Source organism: Sphaerodactylus townsendi, linkage group LG12 (assembly GCF_021028975.2).
Source record: "Sphaerodactylus townsendi isolate TG3544 linkage group LG12, MPM_Stown_v2.3, whole genome shotgun sequence".
NCBI lineage: Eukaryota > Metazoa > Chordata > Lepidosauria > Squamata > Sphaerodactylidae > Sphaerodactylus > Sphaerodactylus townsendi.
The window spans coordinates 1,206,972-1,232,055 of record NC_059436.1 but is presented as its reverse complement, the minus strand read 5'-3'; the positions used below and the strand labels follow the sequence as shown (position 1 = coordinate 1,232,055).

At 44.2% G+C, this 25,084-nt stretch overlaps 1 protein-coding gene across 1 annotated transcript in view; it reads left to right on the top strand.

Moving 5' to 3' along the window:
* Positions 1–1,734: 1,734 nt before the first annotated feature.
* The window catches only part of BIN3 (bridging integrator 3), a 104,648-nt gene continuing 81,298 nt past the window's right edge, over positions 1,735–25,084 (top strand). The window contains exon 1 of the mRNA XM_048513416.1: positions 1,735–1,833. Coding sequence (XP_048369373.1) covers positions 1,826–1,833 — 8 coding nt within the window. The 5' untranslated portion in view covers positions 1,735–1,825. The remainder of the gene's footprint in view (positions 1,834–25,084) is intronic.

The following is a 25,084-nucleotide window of genomic DNA, read 5'->3' as shown; positions in this document are numbered from 1 at the left end:
CCCATCCCCAACAGAAGCATTGACTCATACACCTCCCTTATCAGGAGACACTCCTATGCCAGAAGCCACAGCACACTATCTGTCCCAAAGATTCATTATTATTACGTAAGGCATGCATGATGAACTGAGTGTTCTTGCAGGTTGCATCTGAAAATAAATCTTTAGTCACCCCAGTTTTACACTGCTGCAATAGGGAGAGTGTCTCTTTCCAGATTGCCCTAATTTATTTACTTCATTTACACTTTCTTTCCAAGGGGCCCCAAAATTGGCTTTCCTCCATTATACTGTCCTCCATTTTATCCTCGTAACAAGCCTGTGAAGTAAATTGAGCTGATAGTGTGTGACTCACCCAAATGATCCAACAAGCTTCCACAGCACATGGGATATTGCAGCCAGGCAGCCCAATCCAGAGGGGTGTATGTGTGTGTGAATCCCCTCTGGAGTCAGTGCATCCTTGCACCAGCGGCAGATGCGCCAGTGCGGGGAGGATACTTACCTCAGTGGGTGCCGCATGTCTGGGGGCCCTTTAATAAAGATTTAGTAGGACGTTGGTTACCTGGTGATGTTAAGATCCATGGTATGATAAGCTTCAGCTGCCCATTTCCAGATATTAAGTGTCTAAGACAGTATGGTGTAGTGGCTACGAGTGTTGGAGTATTATTTGGGAGAACCAAGTCTGAATCCCCACTAATGCCATGGAAGCTCACTGGGAGACTTTGGGTCAATCACTGTGTCTAATTAACCTCACAGGGGTGTTGTGAGGATAGAATGGAGTAAGGGAGAACAGTGAGCTACTTTGGGTCCCCATTGGGGAGAAAGATGGAGTACAAATGAGGTAGGTAAGTAAGTAAGTAAGTAAATAAATAGACTTTTAAAAATGCAGACTGGGTGCGGAGGGAGAGGGGCCTTTCCCAGCCCCTGCTATCTTTAGCTGAAGATGCTCAGGGTTGAACTTGGGGCTTTTGGCATGCAAGCAGTTGGTCTGCAGGCAAACTACAACTGCAGAGTGCATCTTTCAAGTATCTGAAGAAGTATACTGTTCCTCAAGAGCTACGCCTCCTGGATGAGAGGCTAGACTAGTCTTATCAGATCTCGGAAGCTAAGCAGGGTTGGCCCTGGTTAATACCTGAATGGCAGATCACCAAGGAAGTCCAGGGTGGCTATGCAATGGCAAACCACCTGTGAACTTCTCTTGCCATGAAAATCCTATGCATCGCCATAAGTCGCCACCCCCAAAGGCCAAGCTACTCTGTTGTTGCCAAACGAAAAGGGACCCTTGTGGCACTTTGAAGAATATATAGCTTGACGTGAGAGTTGATGGAGAAGAGCCCAATTTATCCGATGCGGGATGATAAGCTTCATGTCAGAATTACAAATATTACAAATAGTAGGATTCCTCCGTCATGCCCTGAAACGTCTTTGTTTTCTCCCCGTCCCCGCTTTTTCAAATGCTTAGTTTGCAACCTGGGGAAGATTTCCAGGAAGTCTAAGCGCTATTCTGGGATGTTTTTGTAATAAAAGGGAATCACTCTTAAAAGTTGTTTTATTGCAATTGTTCTAGGGACCGACGTAGGTTCCAATCTCAGCCCCGACCAGAAAGATCCTGGAGAAGCCTCGCTTTGCACAAGATCAGATCCCGGCGTGTTATGGGACGTTCCGCAAAAGAACAGCGCGGAAAGGGTTAACAGAAACACCTCCACACCTTGACTCCGCCTTCGGGCTCGCGCTCGACGCGACTAAGCTACACAGAGCAACTCTGGCGTCACTTCCGGAAGGTGCGCGAAACAGCCTGTATTTCCGGGAAAAGAGCCGACTCGGGGGGGTCATGAGTTGGTGAGTTGCATGAGAGGGGCAAGTCTAGGGTGGGGGTCGCTACTGCGCGCTCATTTTCTTCGCGACGACCCCTCTGCTCACCCCTGTCTCTATAACTCTTGCAGGGCTGTTAAGTAGCTCTCCGTTGCCTCTAGAAGAAATACCCCCCTTTCTCTGGCCATCCCTCTAAGAGCTCCTGAGAGTCGTGGGGGGGGGGGGGATAATATTGTGTTTCTCCCCTCCACTCATATTTATCGTAGCCCAAACACCCATTGATCAGAGGCAAGTGAATGCCCATTGCTGGGGTCGTGGAAAGATGTGGTGTGCACCCACGCTGTGCTGGGCTAGATGGACTTTTGATCAGGTCCACTAAGTCAGTCTTTCCTTAATTAGCTTTGATAACAAGAGTTAATAAGAATGAAGTAATACAAGCAACTGCATGCTGCCGATTATGTCTAACTGTGATAGATTCCTAACTGTATGCCTTTCTGAAGCCATTCTTCTTCCTGCGAATTAGTTCTTCCCTTCGTCTTGGGAGTGGAAAATTAAATGGTTGGCTTGATTATTAACTAGTGAAATAATGAACAAGTGGATTCATGTTATTGGTCATGAGGCTGCACGTCAAGGAGCAGTAAATCACAGAATAACAGCGTTGGGAGGAAACATGAAGGGAAGGTCTTGGCCTCTGTGCCCTGTTTGTTGGCACTCCAGGACAGCTGATTGGCCACTGTGAAGTGGAGTTCTATACTAGGGAGACCACTGGGCTGATCTAGTAGGACGGCTCTTATGGTCTTAGCCTTATAACGACCCTGAGAGGTAAGTTAGGTTAACAGAGTGGTTGGTCTGAAGCCGTGAGTTAATAGGCTGAACCTGAGGTGAAAATAATTGGAAGGGGAGGGGTTGTTACCATCATGCTTCTTGTGGATTTTATTTCTGCATTTTGTAAGACTGTTTTTATGTTCTTCATTGACTCTGATCATTTTAGAAGTCAAATTTCACCAAATATAAGATACTTATTTGAAATTCTGACAGCAGGCATAACAAAATGTATCTAACCTATATGTATAACTTGTTACTAAAATCAGCCACTATACCAGAAGACTAGAAAATAGCAAATGTTACACCAATTTTTTAAAAGGGACCCAGAGTGGGATTGGTAAATCACAGGCCTGTTAGCCTAACGTTTTCCCCATGCAAGCTAGTAGAAACTGTAAACAACTGTAGAATTATTAGTCACATAGAGGAACAAAGCCTGTTGAGAGAAAAGCAGCATGGCTTCCGCAAAGCTAAGTCCTCCCTTAGCAACCTTTGGAGTTCTTTGAGAAAGTGAACAAGCATGTAGGTAATGCTGACCGGGAGATATTATATTCTTGAACTTTCAGAAGTCTTTTGACACCTAACTTCTGAGCAACCTTAGCAGTCATGGGCTCTGAGGATAGGCCCTTTTACATTAAAACTTGGTTAAATAACAGCAAGAGAAGAGTTGGTGTAAATGGATAGTTCTGACAGTGGAGGGAAGTAAGCAGTGATGTCCCGCAAGGATGGAATTGGGGCCAGTTCTATTTAATTTGTTCATAAATGATCTGAAACGGGGGGTGAGCAGTATAGTGGCCAGATTTGCAAAAGGCACTGAATTATTCAGGATGGTGAAAATCAGTACCAACTGTGAAGAGCTCTCGGAGGATCTCTACAAATTGGGTGAGTGAGGAACAGTGTGATAAATTCAATATAGTTGTTTGAGGTGATGCAAATTGGGGAAGGGGGGGAGAATCCCAACTTCAGGTATATCAGAATATTCCTGAATGAACTTGCTGGAAATGGACAGAAGGGGTCATATTTTAGAAAATAGATTATTGTGGGGGACAAGGTAAAGGTTCATAAAATTATACATGGGGCAGAAAAAGCAAACAGAACTTTTTTCCCTCTCCCAAAATTCTGGTACTCAAGGATATCAAATGAAGTTGATGGGTAGTAGATTCAGGATGGACAAAAGGAAACGATTCTTTATTCAATGAGGGATTAAAATGTGAAATTAACTGCCGGAGGATATAGTAATGGCCACAGGCATAGAGGGCTTAAAAAGAGGATTAGGTAGATTCATAGAGGCTACGTCTATCAGTGACCACTAGCCATGGTAACTAAAAGGAATCTCCAGATTCAGAGGCAATAAATCTCTGAATATCAGTGCCAAGAGGCAACATTGAGGATGGTCTCTGCCTCTATTCTGTGTTGTTGGCCCTTTAGAATAACTAGTTGGCCATTGTTTGAGACAAGTTGCTAGACTAGATAGGCCATTGGTCTAATCCCATAGGGTTCTTTCTATGTTTTTACTACATCCCCATGAAGTTATAATAAACAAAGACAATTTCAAAGTAATATCTGCTGTCTGTTGCAGTGAAAACAACGGATATCCTTGTGGTGTTTTGAATTAATATGAAAAATGTATTGCGACCCAACCTATCATAAACTGGAACATACTTCAGTTGCATACAGTGTACAGACACATGCACATGTCCGGGTTGGTGATGATGGAGATTCTGGGGGAGATTAATGTGAATATTAGAGCATTTCGTTGCCCTGAAACCCATCAGAAAATATAAAAGCTTTGCTTAGGTACTTTTGGAAATGGGTTGGTGACTGCCCTTAATTAACCCAATGAAACAAAAAGCAGAAGTTTATTTTTATAACTGTACAGAAAACTTCTGCCTTCTTGCCTTTGCCTCATCTTAAGGCGCAGCTCAAGAAATAAAATGAGGCTACCAAGGTGCCTAGAGGGGGACCAGCTAGCTGTGGAGAGAAGAAAGTAAGACTGCCCTCCCCACTGTGGCCAGCTTTCTCTTTTCCTCTGTGTCCTCTGCTATGGTCTTTCTCTTTTCTGCAGCCACCTTGTTTGCTAGCTGGCAGTTGCCTGGGTTTTGGGATGACAGTGCCAAGGTTATAAAGAAGGATGATGTTGTGGTTCTCAGATAGGATGGGCACATTACTTCCCTTCCAGTTCCTGGCACTTCATTCACAGCTCAAGCAGACTTGCAGCTTACCTGTCCTCCAGTTCTTCCTGTGGTGGCTGTTTCAACTTGGGAATCACCTGCCTACCAAAAGCCTTTACTGGGCAATGGCCTTGGCCATTTTCCTGACGATTTACGTGGGGGTCACATTGGGCATCAGTGCTCAGAAGAGACACAGGTAGCATGTCAACAAGCCAGATGTTGCTTCTGAGTCCTTCAATATTACTGTCAATACACAGTGAAAAGTAATTGTTAATTGGTTATTCTCTGAGCAATCTCTCCACTATAATGATCCAATCAACTATGGGATCTACAGATATAAAAACTTAAGTAGGATTGGAACTGTTCTATGAGGTTGAATGAAACAGATTACTGGATCCAATCCGATGTTAATAATGCAAGAGGGATGCTTATTAATCAAATACACAAGGCAGGAAATATAGTGTATTGGATGGATCCAAAAGGTAATAGTTACTGTAGATACATATCTGTGGTGGTTTCCCTGGGAGAAACGATTTAGATTCAAATTAATGCAAATCTGGAGTGGAAATGATTGCAAAATCTGTACATGGACTAACAGTTTGGGCGCTTTGTCTGCACTACAAAAGGGGTTTTTTTGCCATCAAGTCACATCTGTCTTACAGCGATCCCTGGTGGGGTTTTCAAGATGAGACATTCAGAGATGGTTTGCCATTACTTGTCTCCATGTCATGTCTCTGATATGTCTTGAAGGTCTCTTATCCAAAAACTTGGAAGGGTCAACCATTGTTAGCTTCAGAGATCTGATGAGATTGGAAAAACCTGGACCATCAAGGTCAGGGCTGCCAGTCAGTCAGAAATGAGAAGCATATCATTTTTGTGTAGCCAGCTGATATCTGGAATCTTCAGGGATTCTGGTGGATGACTGTTGCTGTGGGTTGGCCTGGGCTCCAATTCCCATTGAAGCCCACCGAAGTTGAAACCATCCTGTTGTATATCAGGGCTGGGTTTTGATTGATTTTTTTTTCCCCCTGTGAAAAATTAAAAGCTTTTTTTTACAGTGAGAGATCAGCTGTTTGATTAGTGCATGCCATGTTGCTGGTATAGGTCACATTTGGATTCACCAGAGCTTCTGTTTATGACAGGCATCACTATGTCTAATTTGCCCTGCTTGCACCCTTCCTCCCTCTGGCCCTTGAGCACAGAGTACAACCGAAAGTTTCCAGATTTGGGAAGCAAGCAATCGGACTACAGTTTGTCTTGAGTCACTTTGGATGCTTAAGGTTAAACGAGATAGGGTAATCCCAGATCTGTGGGCAGAACTGGGTCTGTTGCTCAATCCAGGATGTATGTGTGAATGTCTGTGAGTGTACAGACATTGGACTGCAAAACAAGGGTGAGGAGGGAGCTGGATCATCCCCACCTGCTCCTTTTTCAAATTGTTTTTTTCTTCTAATCTAATTCTAGTCTGGAGAACCGGGTTTGATTCTCCACTCCTCCACCTGAATGGCAGAGGCTTATCTGGTGAACCAGATGTGTTTCTGCACTCCTACATTCCTGCTGGGTGACCTTGGTCTAGTCACAGTTCTTCGGAACTCTCTCAGCCCCACTTGCCTCACAAGGTGCCTGTTGTGGGGAGAGGAAGGGAAAGGAGCTTGTAAGCCACCTTGAGTCTCCTTACAGGAGAGAAAAGTGGGATATAAATCCAAACTCTTCTCTTCTTCTAGCGTCTATGAAAAAGAGCAAAAAGTGCTTTTAGGGTAGAAAAAACACGAGCAAGGGGATGGCTCAGCTTCAGCTCTCCCATGCTGCTTTTTAAATGACTGTTCATCTCCTGCTTTATAGGCAGTCTGCAGGAGCCAGCATTTTCCTGTTACTATGGTTATTTGCACTCTTACTCTTATGTTATAATTGTTCTTCAAACAAGGGATTGCATTAAGAGAGAAGACTGCATAGTTAATATGGGTATTATAGTGTTAATTTTCTAGGCCAAAATGTCTTTTAGGAGTTTGGCTCCCTTTTTTTAAAAAAAACGTAGGCAATATGGCACTTGGTTCTGTTGCTTTCATAAATCTGTTCCTTGTGAATTAAAAATTCTCAAAAGCCTGTAGAGCTGGTTGACTCAGGCAGTTGCCTGGTGCTCCTAAGGCGCTTAGTAATTTGCATTGGAGTAGTTTTTCCAAAATATTTTTACGGTGGATTAAAGAACACTTCCAGAGGAGAGCTGTTCTGTAATGCAAGGGTTAAACTGAATGACCCGGGATTAGTTGTTGTAGGATTCTGTCCAGCCTTGACAGACAACATATGGCCTGTACTTTTTCAAAAGGAAATAATACAGCTATCCAAAGCTGCAAAGCTTTCAGTAGTAGTGACGATGTTAGAAGACACATAGAAAATGCATGTAGACTATTTCTCAGAATGAGGAAGTTCATTGAATTAGGAGGTTGTTCTTGTTCTTGTGAAGAAGTCAATCTTAGTTAGCTGCGTTCTTATGTATAGCCAGACTCTCACATTTTTTACCAAATCTTGGCATGAATGCAGTTTACAGGAGCACTAGGTTTTTCTGTGTCACACCATGCTTGGTTTGAAAGATAGAATGTTTCCTATTCTACCTCTCTGTTGCACTAGGATCCCATGTCTCAGTGAGATCATATTTGTTTTCTGTTCAGAAGAGGTCACAATCTGAAGTTTCTAATGTCTGTATTTAATATCCTTTATACTTACAGGGCTACGGTGTTACAATAAGTCAGCTGCAACTCGATGACACTTTACACACATACACACGTATACACAACCACACACTCTCCTTCACTCATGGGAAACTGGCTCTAAAAAAGAGTGACTTGCCCAAGGCTACCCAGGTGGGCCAAAGCTGGGGAGGGATTTGAATCCAGGTGTTCTTGCTGTCAGTCAGATGCTCCCTCTTGCTTTGAAGTGTACCTCCTTCAGCAGCTACATACCATGTTTGATAAAAGAAACAGGCCAGGCTTGCTTCTTACCATGAAGAGGAAATCCAGGTATTATATAGGGGGACTGTTTATTGGAAAACAGTTTGGAGGGAAAGAGTTAATCCTGGTTCCACTGTGTAGAAAGTCATATATCAGGAGATCCTGTTGTGGATTCCAAATGTGACATATAGTTTGACCTTCCAATCTCATCCCACATTTCTCCAGTGCTCTTGTTCTGTGCTTGTCCTTTGACTTCTTTGTTCTTGTAATGTCTGTTTCAGCCTTTATGGTCGGTCTGACTGCTGTGCTCCTCTTAATGCTGGTAGCATATCTCATCCAATGCCACAATGGACTGTACTAATAGCAGTTCTGGGGGGGTGACTCTTCTGGTGGTGAGAGCCAACATGGTGTGGTAAGAGCAGCAGGATTCTAATCTGGAGAACTGGGCTTAATTCCCCACCCCTGCACCTGAGTGGCAGGGGCTTATCTGGTGAACCAGATGTGTTTCCACACTCCTACATACCTGCTGGGCGACCTTGGGCTAGTCTTTGGAACTTTCTCAGCCTCACCTACCTCACAAGGTGTCTGTTGTGGGGATCGGAAGGGAAAGGAGCTTGGAAGCCACCTTGAGTCTCATTACAGGACAGAAAGGTGGGGTATCAATCCAAACTCTTCTTCTTTTAGTTGCTTTTGGCTTAGGTCATCCCTGGTTAGTTCCTTTTCATCCTCTCTCAGCGTTTTGGTTCAGTAGTGCTCAGCTTATGTCAAATGCTTGAGCCGCACCCTCCGTCTCATTATTAGCTCTGCAGATTGATCTTGTGAATGAGAAGAACCCAGCTGGGCTCTCACTGCTTCCTTCTGTCATTCAGTAATAAAGATTTCCACCTTAAAAAAGAAAAGTGACAGTTGCCTTGCCGAACCAGTTGCATCGGAGTCTTACTTTCTCTGTTGAACCATTGTTAGCTCTTCCGGGCTAATAGGAGTTTCGCCGTAACCCTGAAGTCAGCATCTGTGTCACCCAGGCACAGCGCACAAGAAGCTTGTCAGTTGTATGATCAGTTGGTCCTAATTATAAATTGTACTTTTCCAAGGCTGGCAGTCAATGAGTAATTGTGTGTGTTCTGTGGTGTAAGACTGTGTGCATCGTACAGTCACTCGTGCCACAAGCAATATTGTTATTGTTCTAATAGACTTGCAAATTTTAAACACCTCTTGCCACTTGCAAGCCTAGTCCTTGGCCTGATTTAAACAGGATGCTAGCAGGGTGAAAGAATTTCCTCCTTGTGGATACTTGTGTAAAGAGGATACTTGTGTAAAGAGGCTGTGCATGCAGTGTTAGCATACTGGTGCAACATCGCCCAGGTTGTGTCTTGTTTGTTTTTAGATCTCTTTTCTATTCAAAGGTCCTCAAAGTGGCTGTTTTGGGTTTGCTCCTGACTTTTTTGCCCGTATCTATAGCTGGCACCGTGTTTCTCGAACACATCTTACTATGGCATGCCTCTGAAGATGCCAGCCATAGATGCAAACGATACATTAGGAACAAAAACTACCAGGCCACAATCATACAGCCCGGAAAATCCACAACAGCCAGTTGATTCTATCCATGAAGGCCTTTGACAGTATGTCATCAAAGTGGTTCGTAGTACATTAAAACATTCACATTATAAAATCAGTACTGAACAACATAATTTCGCCTAAAAAGCCCAGGAGGGTGAACCTCAATAAGTGCTGTTCCAAGAGCAACCTTCCAGAGAAGAGAGTTTTTTCAGTTTAACCTGGAGAGCTTTCAGGGATGGTGCCTCAGCTCTGGGAGATGGATGAGAGAGTTGCACCACATCATGGCAGAGGCTGAAAAAACCCTTGTGGGGTAGTGATTAAGAGGAGTGGGCTCTAATCTGGAGAACCAAGTTCAATTCCTCATTGCTGCACATGAAGCCTGCAGGGTGACCAGTCACAGTTTTCTCAGAACTGTCTCAGCTCTCACAGAGGCAGACAGTGGCAAACCGCCTCGGAACATCTCTTGCCTTGAAAACCCTACGGGATTGCCATAAATGAACTGTGACATGACAGCATTTTCCACCACTTTATGGGTCTCAGGCAACTGAAGCTCAGCTAAGTTTGTTTCCTGCTGGGATCTGTGACTCCTAGATCTTGGTATTGGTGGAGGCAGGCTGTCAAATAAGTCTGTTATACTTCGGGTAATGTTGCTCCTGTAATAGATCCAGCGTGGTGTAGTAGTTCAGAGCAGGTGCACTCTAATCTGGGGAACCGGGTTTGATCCCCCCTCTGCCACTTGAACTGTGGAGGCTTATCTGGTGAACCAGTTTAGCTTGTGCACTCCAACACATGCCAGCTAGGTGACCTTGGGCTAGTCACGGTTCTTCGGAGCTCTCTCAGCCCCACCCACCTCACAGGGTGTTCATTGTTTTGGGGGTGGGGAGAGGGAAAGGAGATTGTCAGCTCCGTTGAGTCTCCTTACAGGAGAGAAAGGGGGGGATATAAATCCAAACTCTTCTTCTTCTAATAGCTGACTTCTCAATTTAAACACGACTTTGGACATGGGTGAAGTCTCACTGCCCCCCTTCTTCCTTCCCACCCCCATAATGTTCCAATCAAGGAGCTTGTGATGCTCAGGATAAGAAATGCTGGCTGCTGTGCAGAATGATGAAGAGATCTTATCTGATAAAGCATGCCTTTCTCCCATCCAAAATTCAGTGAAAGCTCCCATTCTTCCTCTGCAGTCTTAATCTTGGGCCATTTTCTGGGGTTGCCAGCTCCTAGCGCAGAGCTCCTCAAGCTGCTTTTTAAAGATGTGGAACTTCTTTAAAATGCATGTTGCCAAACTCCATGCAAGGAGAGCCACTTTTAGGAAGGTGGCTATCAGGGCCCTGCCGTGCAGCTGTTTCCCAGCCCCCAGTGTTTTTTCCTATGTTGGGTCCCAAACTGCAATGAGCATTTTAGTCAGTGTGAGAAAAATTCGTGAAAATTTTGACACAGGCACTTAAAATTAATTTGGCCTCTTAAAATACTTTGCTTTCAGTTGTTTTATTTTTTTCTTCTTCTAATATTGCCAGGCAGCGAACAAGGGATAGATGTGTAGGATTTCTTTAAAAAAAAAAAAGGACTTGATCCTTTGGTACATACAACACAGACTCCCCTTAAGCTTCTTGAAAGGAGAGAAAGTGAAATGCTAAAATTGACTCTGTGAGGATTGCCTGTTCCCGCATTAACCTACTAGTAACCTATGGTCTCCTTTGAGACAGTGTTCTTGTCTTCTTCCACCATTCGAGGAGGCACTCAATGCTTAGCGTTGGTGTGGTATAGTGGTTAGAGTGGGACCCAGGTTTGAATCCCCACTCTGCCATTGGAAGCTGGCTAGGTGATCTTGGGCTAGTCACACAGAGCCTAACCTACCTCACAGAGTTGCTGTAATGATGAAATCGAGGAAAAGAGAACTCAGAAAGCTGTTTTGAGTTCCTACTGGGGAGAAAGACAGGGTATAAGTGAAGCAAACCCTTCCCCATACGAAACAATCCTCGGGGCAGCCCCTTCTTAACAGTGGCACTGAGACTGCAGAATTCCTTCCACCAGGAGTTTTATTTTATTATTATTTTATTTGTAGGCCACCTTTCCTCATACTGACTCAGGACGGCTTTCAACAATAAATCAGCAGTTAAACAACAGTACAGTCAATAAAATCATCTCTATAAATTCATGGTCTTAAGTAAACTCATAGAGGGTTGACATTATATTAACAACTAGGGGAAAGGAACAGGAAAACAAAATACAGGAGGAGGTGGGGAGGAGAAGAGGGAAAGGGAGGCCAGCTAGTTTAATGCCATTGCTGTCCGCACCCAAAGGCATGGTGGAACAGCTCCTGGGTCTCAGCTAACTGAAAGTTCCACCAGGCTGGGGCCAGAGCTGCAAAGGCCCTGGCCCTTGTCAAGGACAGCTGGATAACTTGTTCTGCTCTGTCTTGAGTAACTTCCAAATGCCAGAACATGTGGCTGTATTTTACAGGGCTCTTAGAGGTACCCTCAACTAATAAGTCTCTGCTGTTCAGAGACTTTGTTTTGTTTTGTCTGTTGCAGGTGTGAATATTTCATTGTTTAAATGGTATGATGGATTTTATAATGCATTGTTAACTACCTTGAGCCTTCACTCACATGAAGCTGCCTGATACATAATACTGGGGGGAAGAATTAGGGAAAATGCTGGAAAAAAGAATTAGGACTAATAAAAGGAAATATTTCTTCATGCAATGCGTGATTGGTGTTTGGAATATGCTGCCACAGGAGGTGGTGATGGCCACTAACCTGTATAGCTTTAACAGGAGCTTGGACAGATTTATGGAGGAGAAGTCGATCTATGGCTACCAATCTTGATCCTCCTTGATCTGAGATCTCAAATGCCTTAGCAGACCAGGTGCTCGGGAGCAGCAGCAGCGGAAGGCCATTGCTTTCACATCCTGCATGTGAGCTCCCTAAGGCATTTGGTGGGCCACTGTGAGTAGCAGAGTTCTGGACTAGATGGCCTCTGGTCTGATCCGGCAGTTTCTTTCTTATGTTCTTATGATATTGAGTTATAGCATTGGCGTTTCAAGGTCAGTTTTCTCTATTCTGACTGGCAGCTGCTCTCTAAGGTCTCAGAAAGCAGCCTTTCACATCACCACTGTATCCCACAGTGCATTTGCTCTGCCCCCCAAAATGGTACTGCCTTTCATTGCTGTATTTTTCCTGCTTGCACCATCTAGATATTGTCACTCAGGTGTATGATGCTTCAGAAAAGGTAGGCAGCTGTTGTTGTGTATCTGGAGGGTGAAATACTCACCTTAGGAAAACCTTAATATAGACTATGGCCGTTTCCGCACTAAGGTGGAAACAGCCGGGTCGGCGTTTATGACGCCGACCCGACGACGTTGGGACCGTCCGCATGGACGGTCCTGGGAACAGCCGGGTAGCCGCGCCACGGAATGCCGGCGCCCGGCCGACCCGGCATGTCCTCGGGCCTCCGGCGCGTCGTCGAGGCCTGGGGACACGCCCCCTGGCCCTGCGCGCCTGCTCCAGCGGCGCAGGGCAGGGGGGCGTGTCCCCAGGCCTCGGCGACGCGCCGGAGGCCCGGGGCAAGGTGAGTGCCGGGTGGGGGAGGCAGCGTGAAGCTGCTGCCGTTCACTCGGCAGCGGCTTCACTGCGGCGTTTCCCCAAAAAGAGCGCTGGGAAGCGCTCTGGGGAAACGCTGGCTTCAGGCCGGGAGGGCGGCGCGAGGGCGGCGCGGCTGCGTTGCAGCTGCGCCCCCCGTGCGAATGGCGGCCTGGAGACGGCGTTTTTACCGTCTCCAGGTCGCCATTCATTGCCCGTGCGGAAACAACCTATGAGTTTATAGTAGTAATTTAATGGTTCCAGACTGGCAGATTTGTGTACCAAGGCAATATGAAACTAACCAAGTTACAAAAGTGATCTTAGCACATTTGTTAATTGTAACTTTTTGCTTCCGTTTTACGAAATGAAGATGTATTTTCAAATTGGTGTTTTTGGATTGAAAAGTTATTTGGCTACTTATTCAGTTGCAAACAAAATGTGTTATTAAAAATTTTGCAAAATAGAACTGAGACAATCAGCTAGAATAAATAAAAGATTAACTCCCTAAAGGTTTTCTTTCTTTGTTTGAGTCATAACTTGCTAAAAGCCCAATGCTAGAATTGAGAAAATTGATATTATAGAACAAAATTACATCCAGAGATCCACAGCATGACACATTTCAGCTTTAAGTTAAAAAAACACCCTCTAATAATACTAATGATGCAGATGGGAGGGGGAGTATCAAAATTATGCATTCCATTACAAATGCAAAAGTTTGAGTGGAAAGATTTTATTCCTTGTGTTGATGTATGCAACAGAAAGAGTTCATTTTCTTATAGTAATTGTGGTTACGAATTGGGAAAGGTAATTGCCACAAATCTTTTTCTCTGTAGTGATTCAGATGTAAGAAGTTTCTTATGTTCTTTGTTTAGCAGGTACAATGGGGCATGGGTTTTTTGTAGACTGAGAGCAATTAGCGCTGGTAAATCACAATCTGGAGATTCACCCTGTATCTTTAAGTGCTCTCAGAATCCTACCCCACACTTCCTCCAAGGAGTTCAGGATAGCATCCCTCATTTTTACTTTCTTCATTGTATCCCCACAACAACCCTGTGAGGTAGGCTAAGGTGTGTGTGTGTGTGTGTGTGTGTGTGTGTGTGCGTGTGTGTGTGTGTGTGTGTGTGTGTGTGTGTGTCACACTGTCTCAAACTCTTCTAGTGATCTTCATAGCAATGTGGGGATTTGAACCTTTGCCCTGCCAGTTCTGGTTTGAGTCTCCACCTATGACACCACACGCAAGCTTTTCGAACCATTTCTTTTTCCTGGCGGTCCTGCCATGACTAAGGACCAGGTGGAAAACAGGTGAGCAAACTCATTCCTGCCTTGTCTCCCAATGTGGAAGTGAACGTAAAAGACTGCCACCAGGCAACCCAGAAGTACTCTGCCACCGTGTACACTTCACCACCATATCACAGCACACCCAGTTCTATGCTGAGAGGTGAAGGATTCTTATAAGCTGTACAGTTCAAGTGTGCAAAATGGATATATCCAAAATTTGCCCTGAATGGCTGGAAGGCAAATTGTATCAGCGCAGCAGAGATTTGGAACACAGTATTTGGTGCTTTCTGATTGACTCAAAAATAGTAATGAAGCCAGGGCTGGGACAGTGGAAATCACGTACATCTCTCCCAGCTCCTAGCATGATGCCTGTTGCAAGATCAGCCTCCCTGCCCCTCCCCTCCCCCCACACACATTCACAGTTACGTCTGCGCATCTTTTTTGAATAATAGCACAGCTCAGGTGTAACTGATGGAAAATGTGACTTGTAGACTCTCCAGCTGGCTATAACACACAAGCTACAAGTGACCTAATTCTATGTTCTGCCCCATCCCAAGATGTATGGGTGAGGCAAAAAGAGAAAGCAAAACCTGTTTGTAAATCCAGTGGACCAAAATTGAGACACCATAGCCTGGGACTCTCATGCAGGTGTTCTTGCCAGTTCTGTTTCTGGGCACAGTTGCACAAGGCCTGCTATGATGGAACCTTGCGACAATGCTCCATTGTCTTCTTCTGAGCAGTATGGAAGGGCCAGCCTAGACATGACAGTAACAGGTGAGCGCATTCTCACATCTACACTCTCTTCACTTCTCCCTCCTCACCCCCCTTCCTGTGTGTTCACATAGGCATTGTTGTGAGCTGTGGAAGAACCACTCCAAGGTGATGACAGGAAGGGCCAAGTGGGACAGGTCTCCATTTCTTAGTGTCTTTTCACCTCCTGCTGGGAGCTCTTTTGAGGCCAGCATTGTGAGTTTATTGGCTGCCCTTGGCTGTTATGTCCCATAAGGGTGGGGCTGAGGCCGCAAATAAAAGCAAGGTGAATCCAAGGCAGAAACTCAGAGGGGGTAGTAAGAGCCAGTTAGTTTGGCTGGACAGAGCAATGCTGCTAAGGACCTTAAGGTAACTACTTTGAGTTCCATGCTGACTATCTTGGTTTGATGAGAGGCTTGAGGTCACCTCTTCATGGGAGTGAACCCATAACTCTGTGGCTGAGGAAACAGTTTGAAGGCCTTCAGTCTTTGAGTTCTGTTACTAGTTCAAGAAGGATCTTAGGTAGTTGGCTGAGAAAGACCTGGGAGAGCCGGGACTGGTCAAAGTGAGCAACTTTCAGCCAGATGCTCTGGCAGATGTTCCAGCTTCACATATTCAAGTGGAGAACTGGAGGTAACCTTGAGTCTCCAGGGCTCCTTGTCTTTGAGTGCTCTTCAACAACATTCTTAAGCAGCACATTTCTGAAAGGGGTGGGGATGCTGCCGAGCTTCAAAAACTTCTATTCCATTGAGAAATGAGAAGCCATTGTCAAGGCGGCTACTTTTCAGAAACGCACAATTCCCGTCATCTTGTCTGTCATCGGAATTGCATATTAGTTCTTTTGCATACGGCAGCCTCATTTTTTTTTTTTTAACACGAGAATGCCGGAGGGACCAAACTCTGGAGATCTGTCTGTGTGTAAAAGCACACAATCGCCCTCAGTTCTGTTTGTCAATAGCTGGCAGAGACCACGTTGACTGTAATAGTTGCTAATTCATGCCGAGAAGGCCAGGGCGAGTTCTCGCCGCCGCTTCTTGAATGAATTGTGTTATTCACTGGGCGCCGGAATGCAGTGCGTCTTCGGAGGGGAAAAGGGTCTTGATGACGCGCAGACTCGGCTGTGGGAGGTCAGAGTTATTCATTGAGGCTGCAGCGACTCTTGAGTGCGACTCTTGAGTGAACGAGGCAATTACGACGTGTGTGGGGAGGATCTATTGTTGAGGGACTCCCAAATGTCAATGCGAAAAAAAGCCTAGCATTTATATCACGTTGCCTTCTGGGAGTTCTGCATAAACAGGGAATGGACTCTATTTCAGACACTCAGTGCTGAGTATTTTCTTTGTGCTGGGGATCCTCTGCTGCTTGGTTTAGTTTGAGCGTGCTGCCTTTGTCCCAACAAGGGGCCCTCAGTTCGAGGCTTGCCTGCAGCTTGGTCCTGGGAGTTTAGTGAGAGCGCTGGAATAAAGAGAGGAATAAGTCATGATTTTAATTCTAAATCTGATCAGGCCTTGCCGCGTCTCTAAGCTATCTCAGTTTCCCCATCTGTAAAGTACGAATAGAGAATTGCCTCACATGACTGTTTGAAGGCTTGATTAATGCTTGCAATAACCCTTGATCCTAATTAGAAGGTGGGTGTAATTGTTGTGAGATTCTGGTCTTTCCTCTTCCCCGATAACCTTTCATCCAAAAAGCATTATGAACGTGCATCACTCTTGGCGGTAAAGGAGGTTCTACTGGAGTTGGGGAACATCTGCATGGGTGTTTTCCAGCTGCTGCTCAGGGAAGGCAGGATAGTCCATGCAGATGTTCCCCTATCCTCCAGTAGAAGGCCCCTTCACGGTAAGTATCCAATGGGCTGGTCCACGTGCATTCCCATTTTATAAAAGGGCAAAGTGGAACGCTTGTGTCTGACCGGCCATTGTAAAAGCAAGATTTGTCTGGGAGACAAATTAGTGGCCCAGTTCTCCATTCCCAATACATATTTTTTTTTACTTTGGTATGGTTACAGGCAGTGGTGGGATTCAGTAGGTTCGCACCACTTTGGTTGTTAGAATGGTGCTTGTAAACAACCAGTTGTTAAATTATTTGAATCTGACCATCGGAACCGGTTGTTAAATTATTTGAATCCCATCACTGGACAGGGCAAACTTGAATGAAGGTGGCAGGGGGCTTATGAGGCAGATGATATAATATCTTCTGTAGTCCATGCCCGGCACAAAGATATGGGCAGACGCTTGAGAGACAGGCTTGTGTCTGAAGATACAGAAGTAATATGAGAAGTAATCATCATTCCTGTGTTGGAAGACATAGTTTGTAGAATTGCTTTTGGTAGCTGTGTGCATTGTAGATACTTCTTGGTGTGAAATAAGAGTGACATTGAAGCAGTGGTGCAATTCTGGGGTCTGCTGTTGAGGATAAACATGCTGTTGCGCATCTCACACTACATTTTCATGCGTCTCACAGCCAGGAATTGTGTTCTTTAGATGTAGCCTAAAAATTTAACATCAATGTTTATTAATGTGTAGCACCCAGGTACACTTGTGAGGATGCTGTGAGGGCTCCTTCTTGAATTTTGAAAGGGTCTGTGGCTAGGCAGTAATGCAGAAGGTTCCATCCCCCATCTCTGATATCTTCAGTTAACAAATTTCCTGGAGTAGGCATTGGGCAAGATTTCTTGAGATTTGGGAGAGCCGAAGAAGAATTTGGTTTTATACCCCGCTTTTCTCAACTATAAGGAGTCTCAAAGTGGTTGACAAACTCCTTCCCTTCATGTCCCCACAACAGACACCTTGTTAGGCAGGTGGGGCTGAGAGAGTTCGGAAAGAACTGTGGCTGGCCCAAGGTCACCCAGTAGGCTTCACCAGATTACAATCCACCACTCATGTGGAAGAGTGGGGATTCAAACTCTGTTCTCCAGATTAGAGTCCATCTGCTCTTAACCACTACACCTCCGTATTGTCGAAGGCTTTCACGGCCAGAATCACTGGAGTGTTGTGCAACTTGCTTTACTACCATCAGATCCTCTGAAGATGCCAGCCACAGATGCAGGCAAAACGTCAGGAGAAAATGCTACACGGCCGTACAGCCTGGAAACCCCATAACACCTCACTTGTAGTAGAAGAACTCATTCCCCTGGCAACAAGGCGCCAAAAGCCTCTAGTATCGCTTGAGCGGGCTGTCTGTATGAGATGCTTCCATTTCTCGTTGGTTTGTTTATATAGCCCTTTGCGAAGAACACGCGATAGATGCCTCTTCAGCAGAAAATACTCAGCAGGAAGATTATTTAAACCTTGCTGTTTAGTCCTGCAGAATATTATTCGCATTTGCTTTTTTATAAGCCTACCCTCTTCAGAAAAATATGTGACAGTAGGAGTTCCTCGCAAAGAACCTGCTGGGACCGGCACTGCTTGAGCATCAACTAATTTCCTGGTCAGAACTTCAAACTTACCAATACACTCAGCAGGTGAAGGAGATGATAATAGAGCATGCCCAAAAGAACCCCACTACCCCACTATTTACCAGTTAGAGTAAATAATACTGAGTTAGATGGACCGAGGATCTGATGTGGTCAAAAGAAGCTACCTATGTTTGTATGCTAATTTGGTGCCTACCTCAGACTGGCCTTAAAGATGGCTTTAAAAGGTAAAGCAAGGAATGCACTTAGACTCAATCCATGTATAATCCCCATTTCTTGGAGTGTTCATTCTCACTGGAATACTCTGCCGTTTCCAAGTATGCTGCTCTGGAGAACAGCATAGGCATGTTGGTGAGGTTGCAGCATGTGGCTGGTTTCATTTGTTTAAAACATCTGGTCCTTATTTGCACTGCAAACACCCTCCAGCAGCGCATCTGTTTCTCAGTTGTGGCGGAAATGGTGGCCTGGATTGAGCAGGTTGATTTGTGGTAGGCATGGGACTGGGTCGAGTCTGTGAGTCAGCAACGGTCTTTATGGCTTCTTTCTTGTCCCCTTTCAGTCCTTTCATCCTGCTTGCAGATGCTAGATGAGTCCTGTTGGTTTTGAGTAAATTTTTGACTAAGCAGGCAGCCTGCAGATGATCTGCTTTGATCAGTTCCAGTAGCAGTTCCAGGTTAAACATGAAGAGCCATAGGAAATAATTCTACTAATGCTGATGTGTGGGGGCTTTTCGTGAACAAGAGGCTTCTGCCATTTTGCTTCAGTCACCTGCTCAAAAGTGCCTAATCACAGTGGAAAGCAGCATGAAACACATAAAACCAAACTCTGTTCGGTCTTGAAAGCAGATATCAAGCCTAGATCAATTCTGGTAGTTTTCTGACTCCAGTGGGCAAATTTGAAAGCTTTTTTTTTTTTAAAGAGACTTTAGGGGCCAGACCAACGAAGTTAAGTTGTGGAGAGCTTTAAAGTGCTGTGATGGAGATTTTTGCATGTGATTGTTGCTGTGTTTACTAGGAGATTTTAAAACAGTGCTTGTGGAGCACACTTAAACTTCTTGTGAAGTTTGTGTTCACTTTGTTCATTAATTGTTCTGTCGTTCTGACTAGTTGTTTATCCTGTAGACCAGGCTGATTGGTAAGTTCTTGGTTTAAGTGGAGTGAGCTTTTGGCATTCAAGATAAGATTAGGAGAAAGAAAACAAAAGGATTGTTCCTTAACAATGGCTTAACAGAAGCCCCTAAAATTATATTGACTATGTTTCTTTCTTTTCCTTTTATATGTATTTATTGTTGTTGTTGTTGTTGTTGTAGTAGTAGATTTCACAGCTGCCAGATCTTTAGCTGGTTGTTGGCCTTCATTACAATTCGAGCCTCACCCAGAGGACTAGGAAGTTGTAATGTATCGGCGTAGTATTTGTGCGGATCCCAGCAGGGCTGCCTTCTGAATTTGACAGATGTTAATTTTGTCAATTCAAAGATGTTTCAAGTGCTGCCCTATTATTATTATTATTATTATTATTATTATTATTATTATTATTATTATTATTATTATTATTATTATTATTATTATTATTATTATTATTATTATTACACTTACATGCCGCTCTCCCCCATAGGGCTCAGGTTCCCTTTGTGACTATCACTGCACTTCTGGTGGTGAATTCCACATTTTATTCAGTCATCAAGTAAAGGGGTACTTCATTTTCCCATCCTGAATCCGTTGCCAACTGGCTTCATTGGATGCCCTCAGGTTCTGGTATTTTGAGAGAGGGCAAAAAAGTTCTCACTTTCCTCCTTCCCTGCACTGTACATAATTTTAGAAACCTCTATATATCCCTAATCAGTGGCCTTTTTTGTAATCCAAAAAAATCACAGTCTTTTTAGGTTTTCCTTGTAGATAGTGGGGTCTAACCCCTTAATCATCTTGATTGCTGTCTTCTGTACTTTCCCCCCCAGTACTGTAATGTCCCTTTTGAAATAAAAAAACCCACAAACCTCCACACAGTATCCAAATGAAGCTGCGTAATAAATCTATACAGGGGTGTTATAATACCAGCAGTATTCTTTTCCATCTCTCTTCTACTAATCCCCAGACATAGAGTTTGCCTTTTTCACCACTGCCACACACTGAATCAACTTTTTCCACTGAAGTATCCATTAGTACTCCAAGGTCTCTTTCTCATTTTCAGGAAGGTCAGACCCAGAATATTAGTAAAGTGTATACTTGAAGTTGGGATTTTTTTTTGTTCACCGTACACTTACCAACATTGACTTCATATGCCATGTTATCCGTCCCCCCCTCCACACACACACACACACACACACAATTTGTGGAGATCCTCCTTGAACTCCTTCACAGTCTGCCTTGGTTTTCACTATCTTAAGTAATTTTGTGTTGTTGGCCAACTGCTCATTCCCAACTGAGCAAATTAAGTAGCGCTAGTCCCAGTATCAATCCTCATTGCTCTTCCAGTTGTTTAGAACAGCAAACCAGCCAGGGAGGCAGCTGGACCATTCAGTAACAAAGGAATGACAAGATTGCTGAAGAAAGATGGGGAGGTGGCAGAGAAGCTGAAGAACATCTTTGCATCTGTGTTGGCTATGGAAAATGTGGGGTACCTACTTACACTTGAGGCACTGTTTTAGGGAAAGGAGACTGAAGAACTGAGTCAAACTGAGATGAAGGGAGCTGAGGTTCTAGGACCACTGAACACTTTAATCCCAATAAGTCTGTGTTCAGTGGCATGCACCCAAAGGTTCTTAAGAAACTCAAATGTGAAACTGTTTCTCTACTAACCAGTATATGTAACTTGTCACTAAAACTGGCATTTGTACTACCAAAAGAAACTGCAGAATGGCAAAGTTACACTGACTGTTCTGCTCAACCTTTGGAAGAATAGCCTTTTTAGTAGAAGAAAGTGTCACGCCTAGCTGTGTCAGTTTGAGTGGTGGGATACAGTCCAATGAAATTAACTATTTTTTTATTAAAAGGATTAATGTAACTTTTAAGAATGTTAGTTAAGGTTCCTATAAGGATGAATGATCCACTGAACAATCCTTCTCTTTGGCTTTTATTTTGGAACAGTAGGATAAACTTTCAGTTACAATTAAAAAACCAACCCTCAATAACAAATAGAACAAAGAAACAGCAAGTAATCCAAAAACAGCAAGTCAGCTTTAAACAGGCAATTACTGACAAATGACATCATAATGAAATATAAAGGTGAGCTGCCATCCACACAGTGGGATTCTTGGCTTCAATGGAATATTTGACAGTATTTGATTGTGAGGAATTGGCAGGTCAGTTGACAATATTGAATTATCATTTGGCTGGTATATCAGCCCTCCTTTCCATCAGGCTCTGAAATATCTGCTCCCCACCTTTCCTTTTTTATTTATTTGTTTTTTGACTTGCTTATGAGGAAGCACAGACTGCAAGCTCGATAGTACTCGGATGCTAGGCAAATCCATGCAGAGCTGCTTTTTTGTCTCGAATACTTCCATTTCTGATCTTGTGTATTTTAAAATTGGGAGCACTTCCGAATGGAGGAGACATTACACCAAGTATATCTTACTCAAAATATTACTTAAGAAAACTCTGCTGCCACGTACAGTATGCAGATCAAATACATGTAACTGGGATAATTTGTTCTTGTCAGACAAGCCTGGATGTTCCTGCTTGCAGAATTTGGTAGCTTTCAGAGCTGGATCATTAGCTCCATCTATTTTTAAGGCAACTTTGCATATGTGTCCCAAAAGTTAGTAGACTGCCTGCCTGTATTTGACTGTTCTGGCCTTCTGTGGTCTGAATTGAATGGTAAGAAGCCAACACTTTTCTACCTGGTTAACGCAGAGGCAATTCTTTATTGCTGCAGACATCCAAGGAAGAGTCTATGCACAAGCTTGTGCTACACTTGGTTCTCACAGGAAATTTCAAGTGCAGTATCTGCTGCCCTACCTGTAACCAGGTTTTGGGATGCATTCAGTTTTGATCCCTTAATGCAGCTGGCCCTATTAATGTGGCAAATGCCCAGTCTTCTTAGGTGTTAGATGGTTTATTCCCAGTGAGGATAGTCAAGCACAAGTTCTACCTCCAGCTTCTCTACAACAAAGGCTCTTGGAGATCAGAACTGGGAAAGAGCTTTCTCTGGCTGGGAACCTGTTGGTCTACTTCCAGTCATAGTAAACACTACTGAGCTATAGGGGCTTGGTATTCTCATAACCACATTTCAATCTGTGCATGAAACTTACCTGCTTCAGTTCATGCAGTTCCAGGTAATGCTGGCCTGCTTTCAGGCTCACTGGTGGCCCTGTGCTATTCCAAAGCATACGGGCCATTGAGCATCTGAACAGGGGTCATAGATGTGCTAGCAACGGAGGCCAGAGGTATGCATGCTAAGTTCCAGGATGTGGCGGGGGACCATAGTGATTTTTCACCCCTGCAATTTAGTAAAAGTCCTATGCTCGTTGTCCTTTCTCTGGCGAAATCTTGCTTGCCTACAGTGGTCATCACCGTGTTTCCTTGTTGCCATACAGGCAGCTACAAACATCGTTATAACACGGTTGAGTGCCAACCGTGCTTCACAAGCCTGCTTCAGTGTGGTTATTTTTGTAGTGCAGTCAGGGCCTAAAACAGTCTTGCAGAGTTCTACTCACCCACGCGCCCAGAGTGAGTAATTTTCTTTTGATGGGCGAATAAAATATCATTAGCTTTTACCAAAAAAATTATCATCTTGCAGTGGATAAGAGATTCTGACTTGGCAGCTTATTCACTGATAAGATTCTTAGATCTCTGGAAGGCAAGAAAAGTGTACCCACTGAATGCACTTACTGATTTTCCTGTGAAAGCTGGCTTTAAAACTGCTTGCCTGCCTCTCCCTGCAAATACTGAAGGGCATCTCTTTTTCTTGTCCTCTTTCATATGCAGCAGAATTCCCTTGTAGGCCCCTTTCATGAAATTATCTGGGATTGCACCCCTTTCTCTTTCTCTTCACCCATCAAATATTCTGCCCCCTTTTATCCTTGAGCTCTCCTGAGCCCCAACTTCTGCCCAAAGCTTTCCTTGTTTTCATTCTCTCCTGCAAACCCTACATTCATGCCCATCCTTCTGCAAATCTTTTGGTTTAACTGCCTATTTTTTAATCTCCAACTGAAATTATGCCTCTGTTTGCTCACATTAATCCCTTCTTGTCGTCGTCGTCCTCCTCCTTTTCTCCACCTCCTGGATCTACAGGGATCTGACTTTTGCTTATGAAACACCGTTATAGTACTACATAAAGAACAATAACGTGCTTTTCAAAGAGAATTGTGCAGAGGTTAAGATGCTCTGTCCCTGCCCTTCCTGCCTATTTCCAGCATCAAATATTCGTTTCTTCTGTTTGCTTTATCCCGCTCTTTCTCCAAGAAGCTCAGAGTGGTGTATATGATTCTCTCCTCTTATTCTTACAACAACGCTGTGAAGTAGGTCAGGCTAAGAGTGAGTGCCTGGCCATAGGCCACCTTGTGATCTTAAGTCCTTGAACAGGCAGTTGAACCTGGTTAAACCCAGTCCTAATCTGACATTTTAACCTCTGGGTCATGCTGGCTCTCACTCCCAAATAGGGGCGCTGCACATTCTAGATGGCGCGACCTTCAGAGTTACACAGGTCTAAAGTTAGTGCAGAATTTGGTTGGGCATCTCTGTTACTATAAGCTGTTTGCTATCCATTTTGAATAATTATGTTCTTTGGTGTTCTTTTTGAAGTGGTTGCTATGAGTTCCTATAAGGAAGGGGAGTAGGATGGGACGGTTCATGCAGTTTCCATGGCCACCGTGTAACACAGCAGCAAGAAACCCAGAATGACAGGATGTATTATTTCCAACTGTATTTTGTGTTCCCATTTCTTGCACCTGGGGCTGGGACTTCCTTGCTTCTTGGGCACTGTATGAAGAGGTTTAGCTTCCCAAAGGGGAACAGATAGAATCAGGTGATTTCTTTAAAACATTTGCAATCTGGAGGATTGGTGGTTGCCTTCGGAAAGGAGTGGATATTATCCTGTTGGTGAGATGCCTTTGTTATACTTGGACCTGGCCTTGTGAAAGTCCTGCAACCCATTACAGTCTTAGTGGGTAGAAGCAGAGGCTTGTGGCTGCAATGTCATCCCTCCTGTGGCATCACTGGGCAAGTCAGACATCTCAGCTTGCAATTTCAGGCTGCAAAAATGGGACTGATGGCGTTCTACCTTGCTGCAGTATATATGCTTTGATTATGTGTTCCTGCATTGCAGGGGGTTGAACAATGGCCCTTGGGGTCTTCCAACTCTATGATTCTATAACTAAAGGACTAAAGTCATGGTCCTTGATTGTTTGCACAACCTCTGCACAATTCTCTTTGAAAAGCAAGTTATTGTTCTTCATGTAGTACTATAATAGTGCTTTATAAGCAAAAGGCAGATCCCTGTAGATTGACCGAGAGATGGGTGGAGCTACACAAAGAAGCTGGGTGGGCAAATTAGCACTCAACCCCACGCTCTGTTGTCATCTTCTTATAAGTGTTGGCGGTAGTACCTTGAACATAGATGTGAGAGGGCTCTGTAACCTACAGCTCTCATTCAAGAATTGCTTGCCTCCCATGATTGTGGCAGCACCTTGAACAAGGCAGATTGGTGAAGGGAGTGTTGGTGGGGTTGCAGTTGGCTGGCTTCAATTGCATGCCCAGTACGGTGCGCTGGTTAGTGTGTTGGATCTGGGAGATCCTGGTTCAAATCCCCACTCTGCCACTG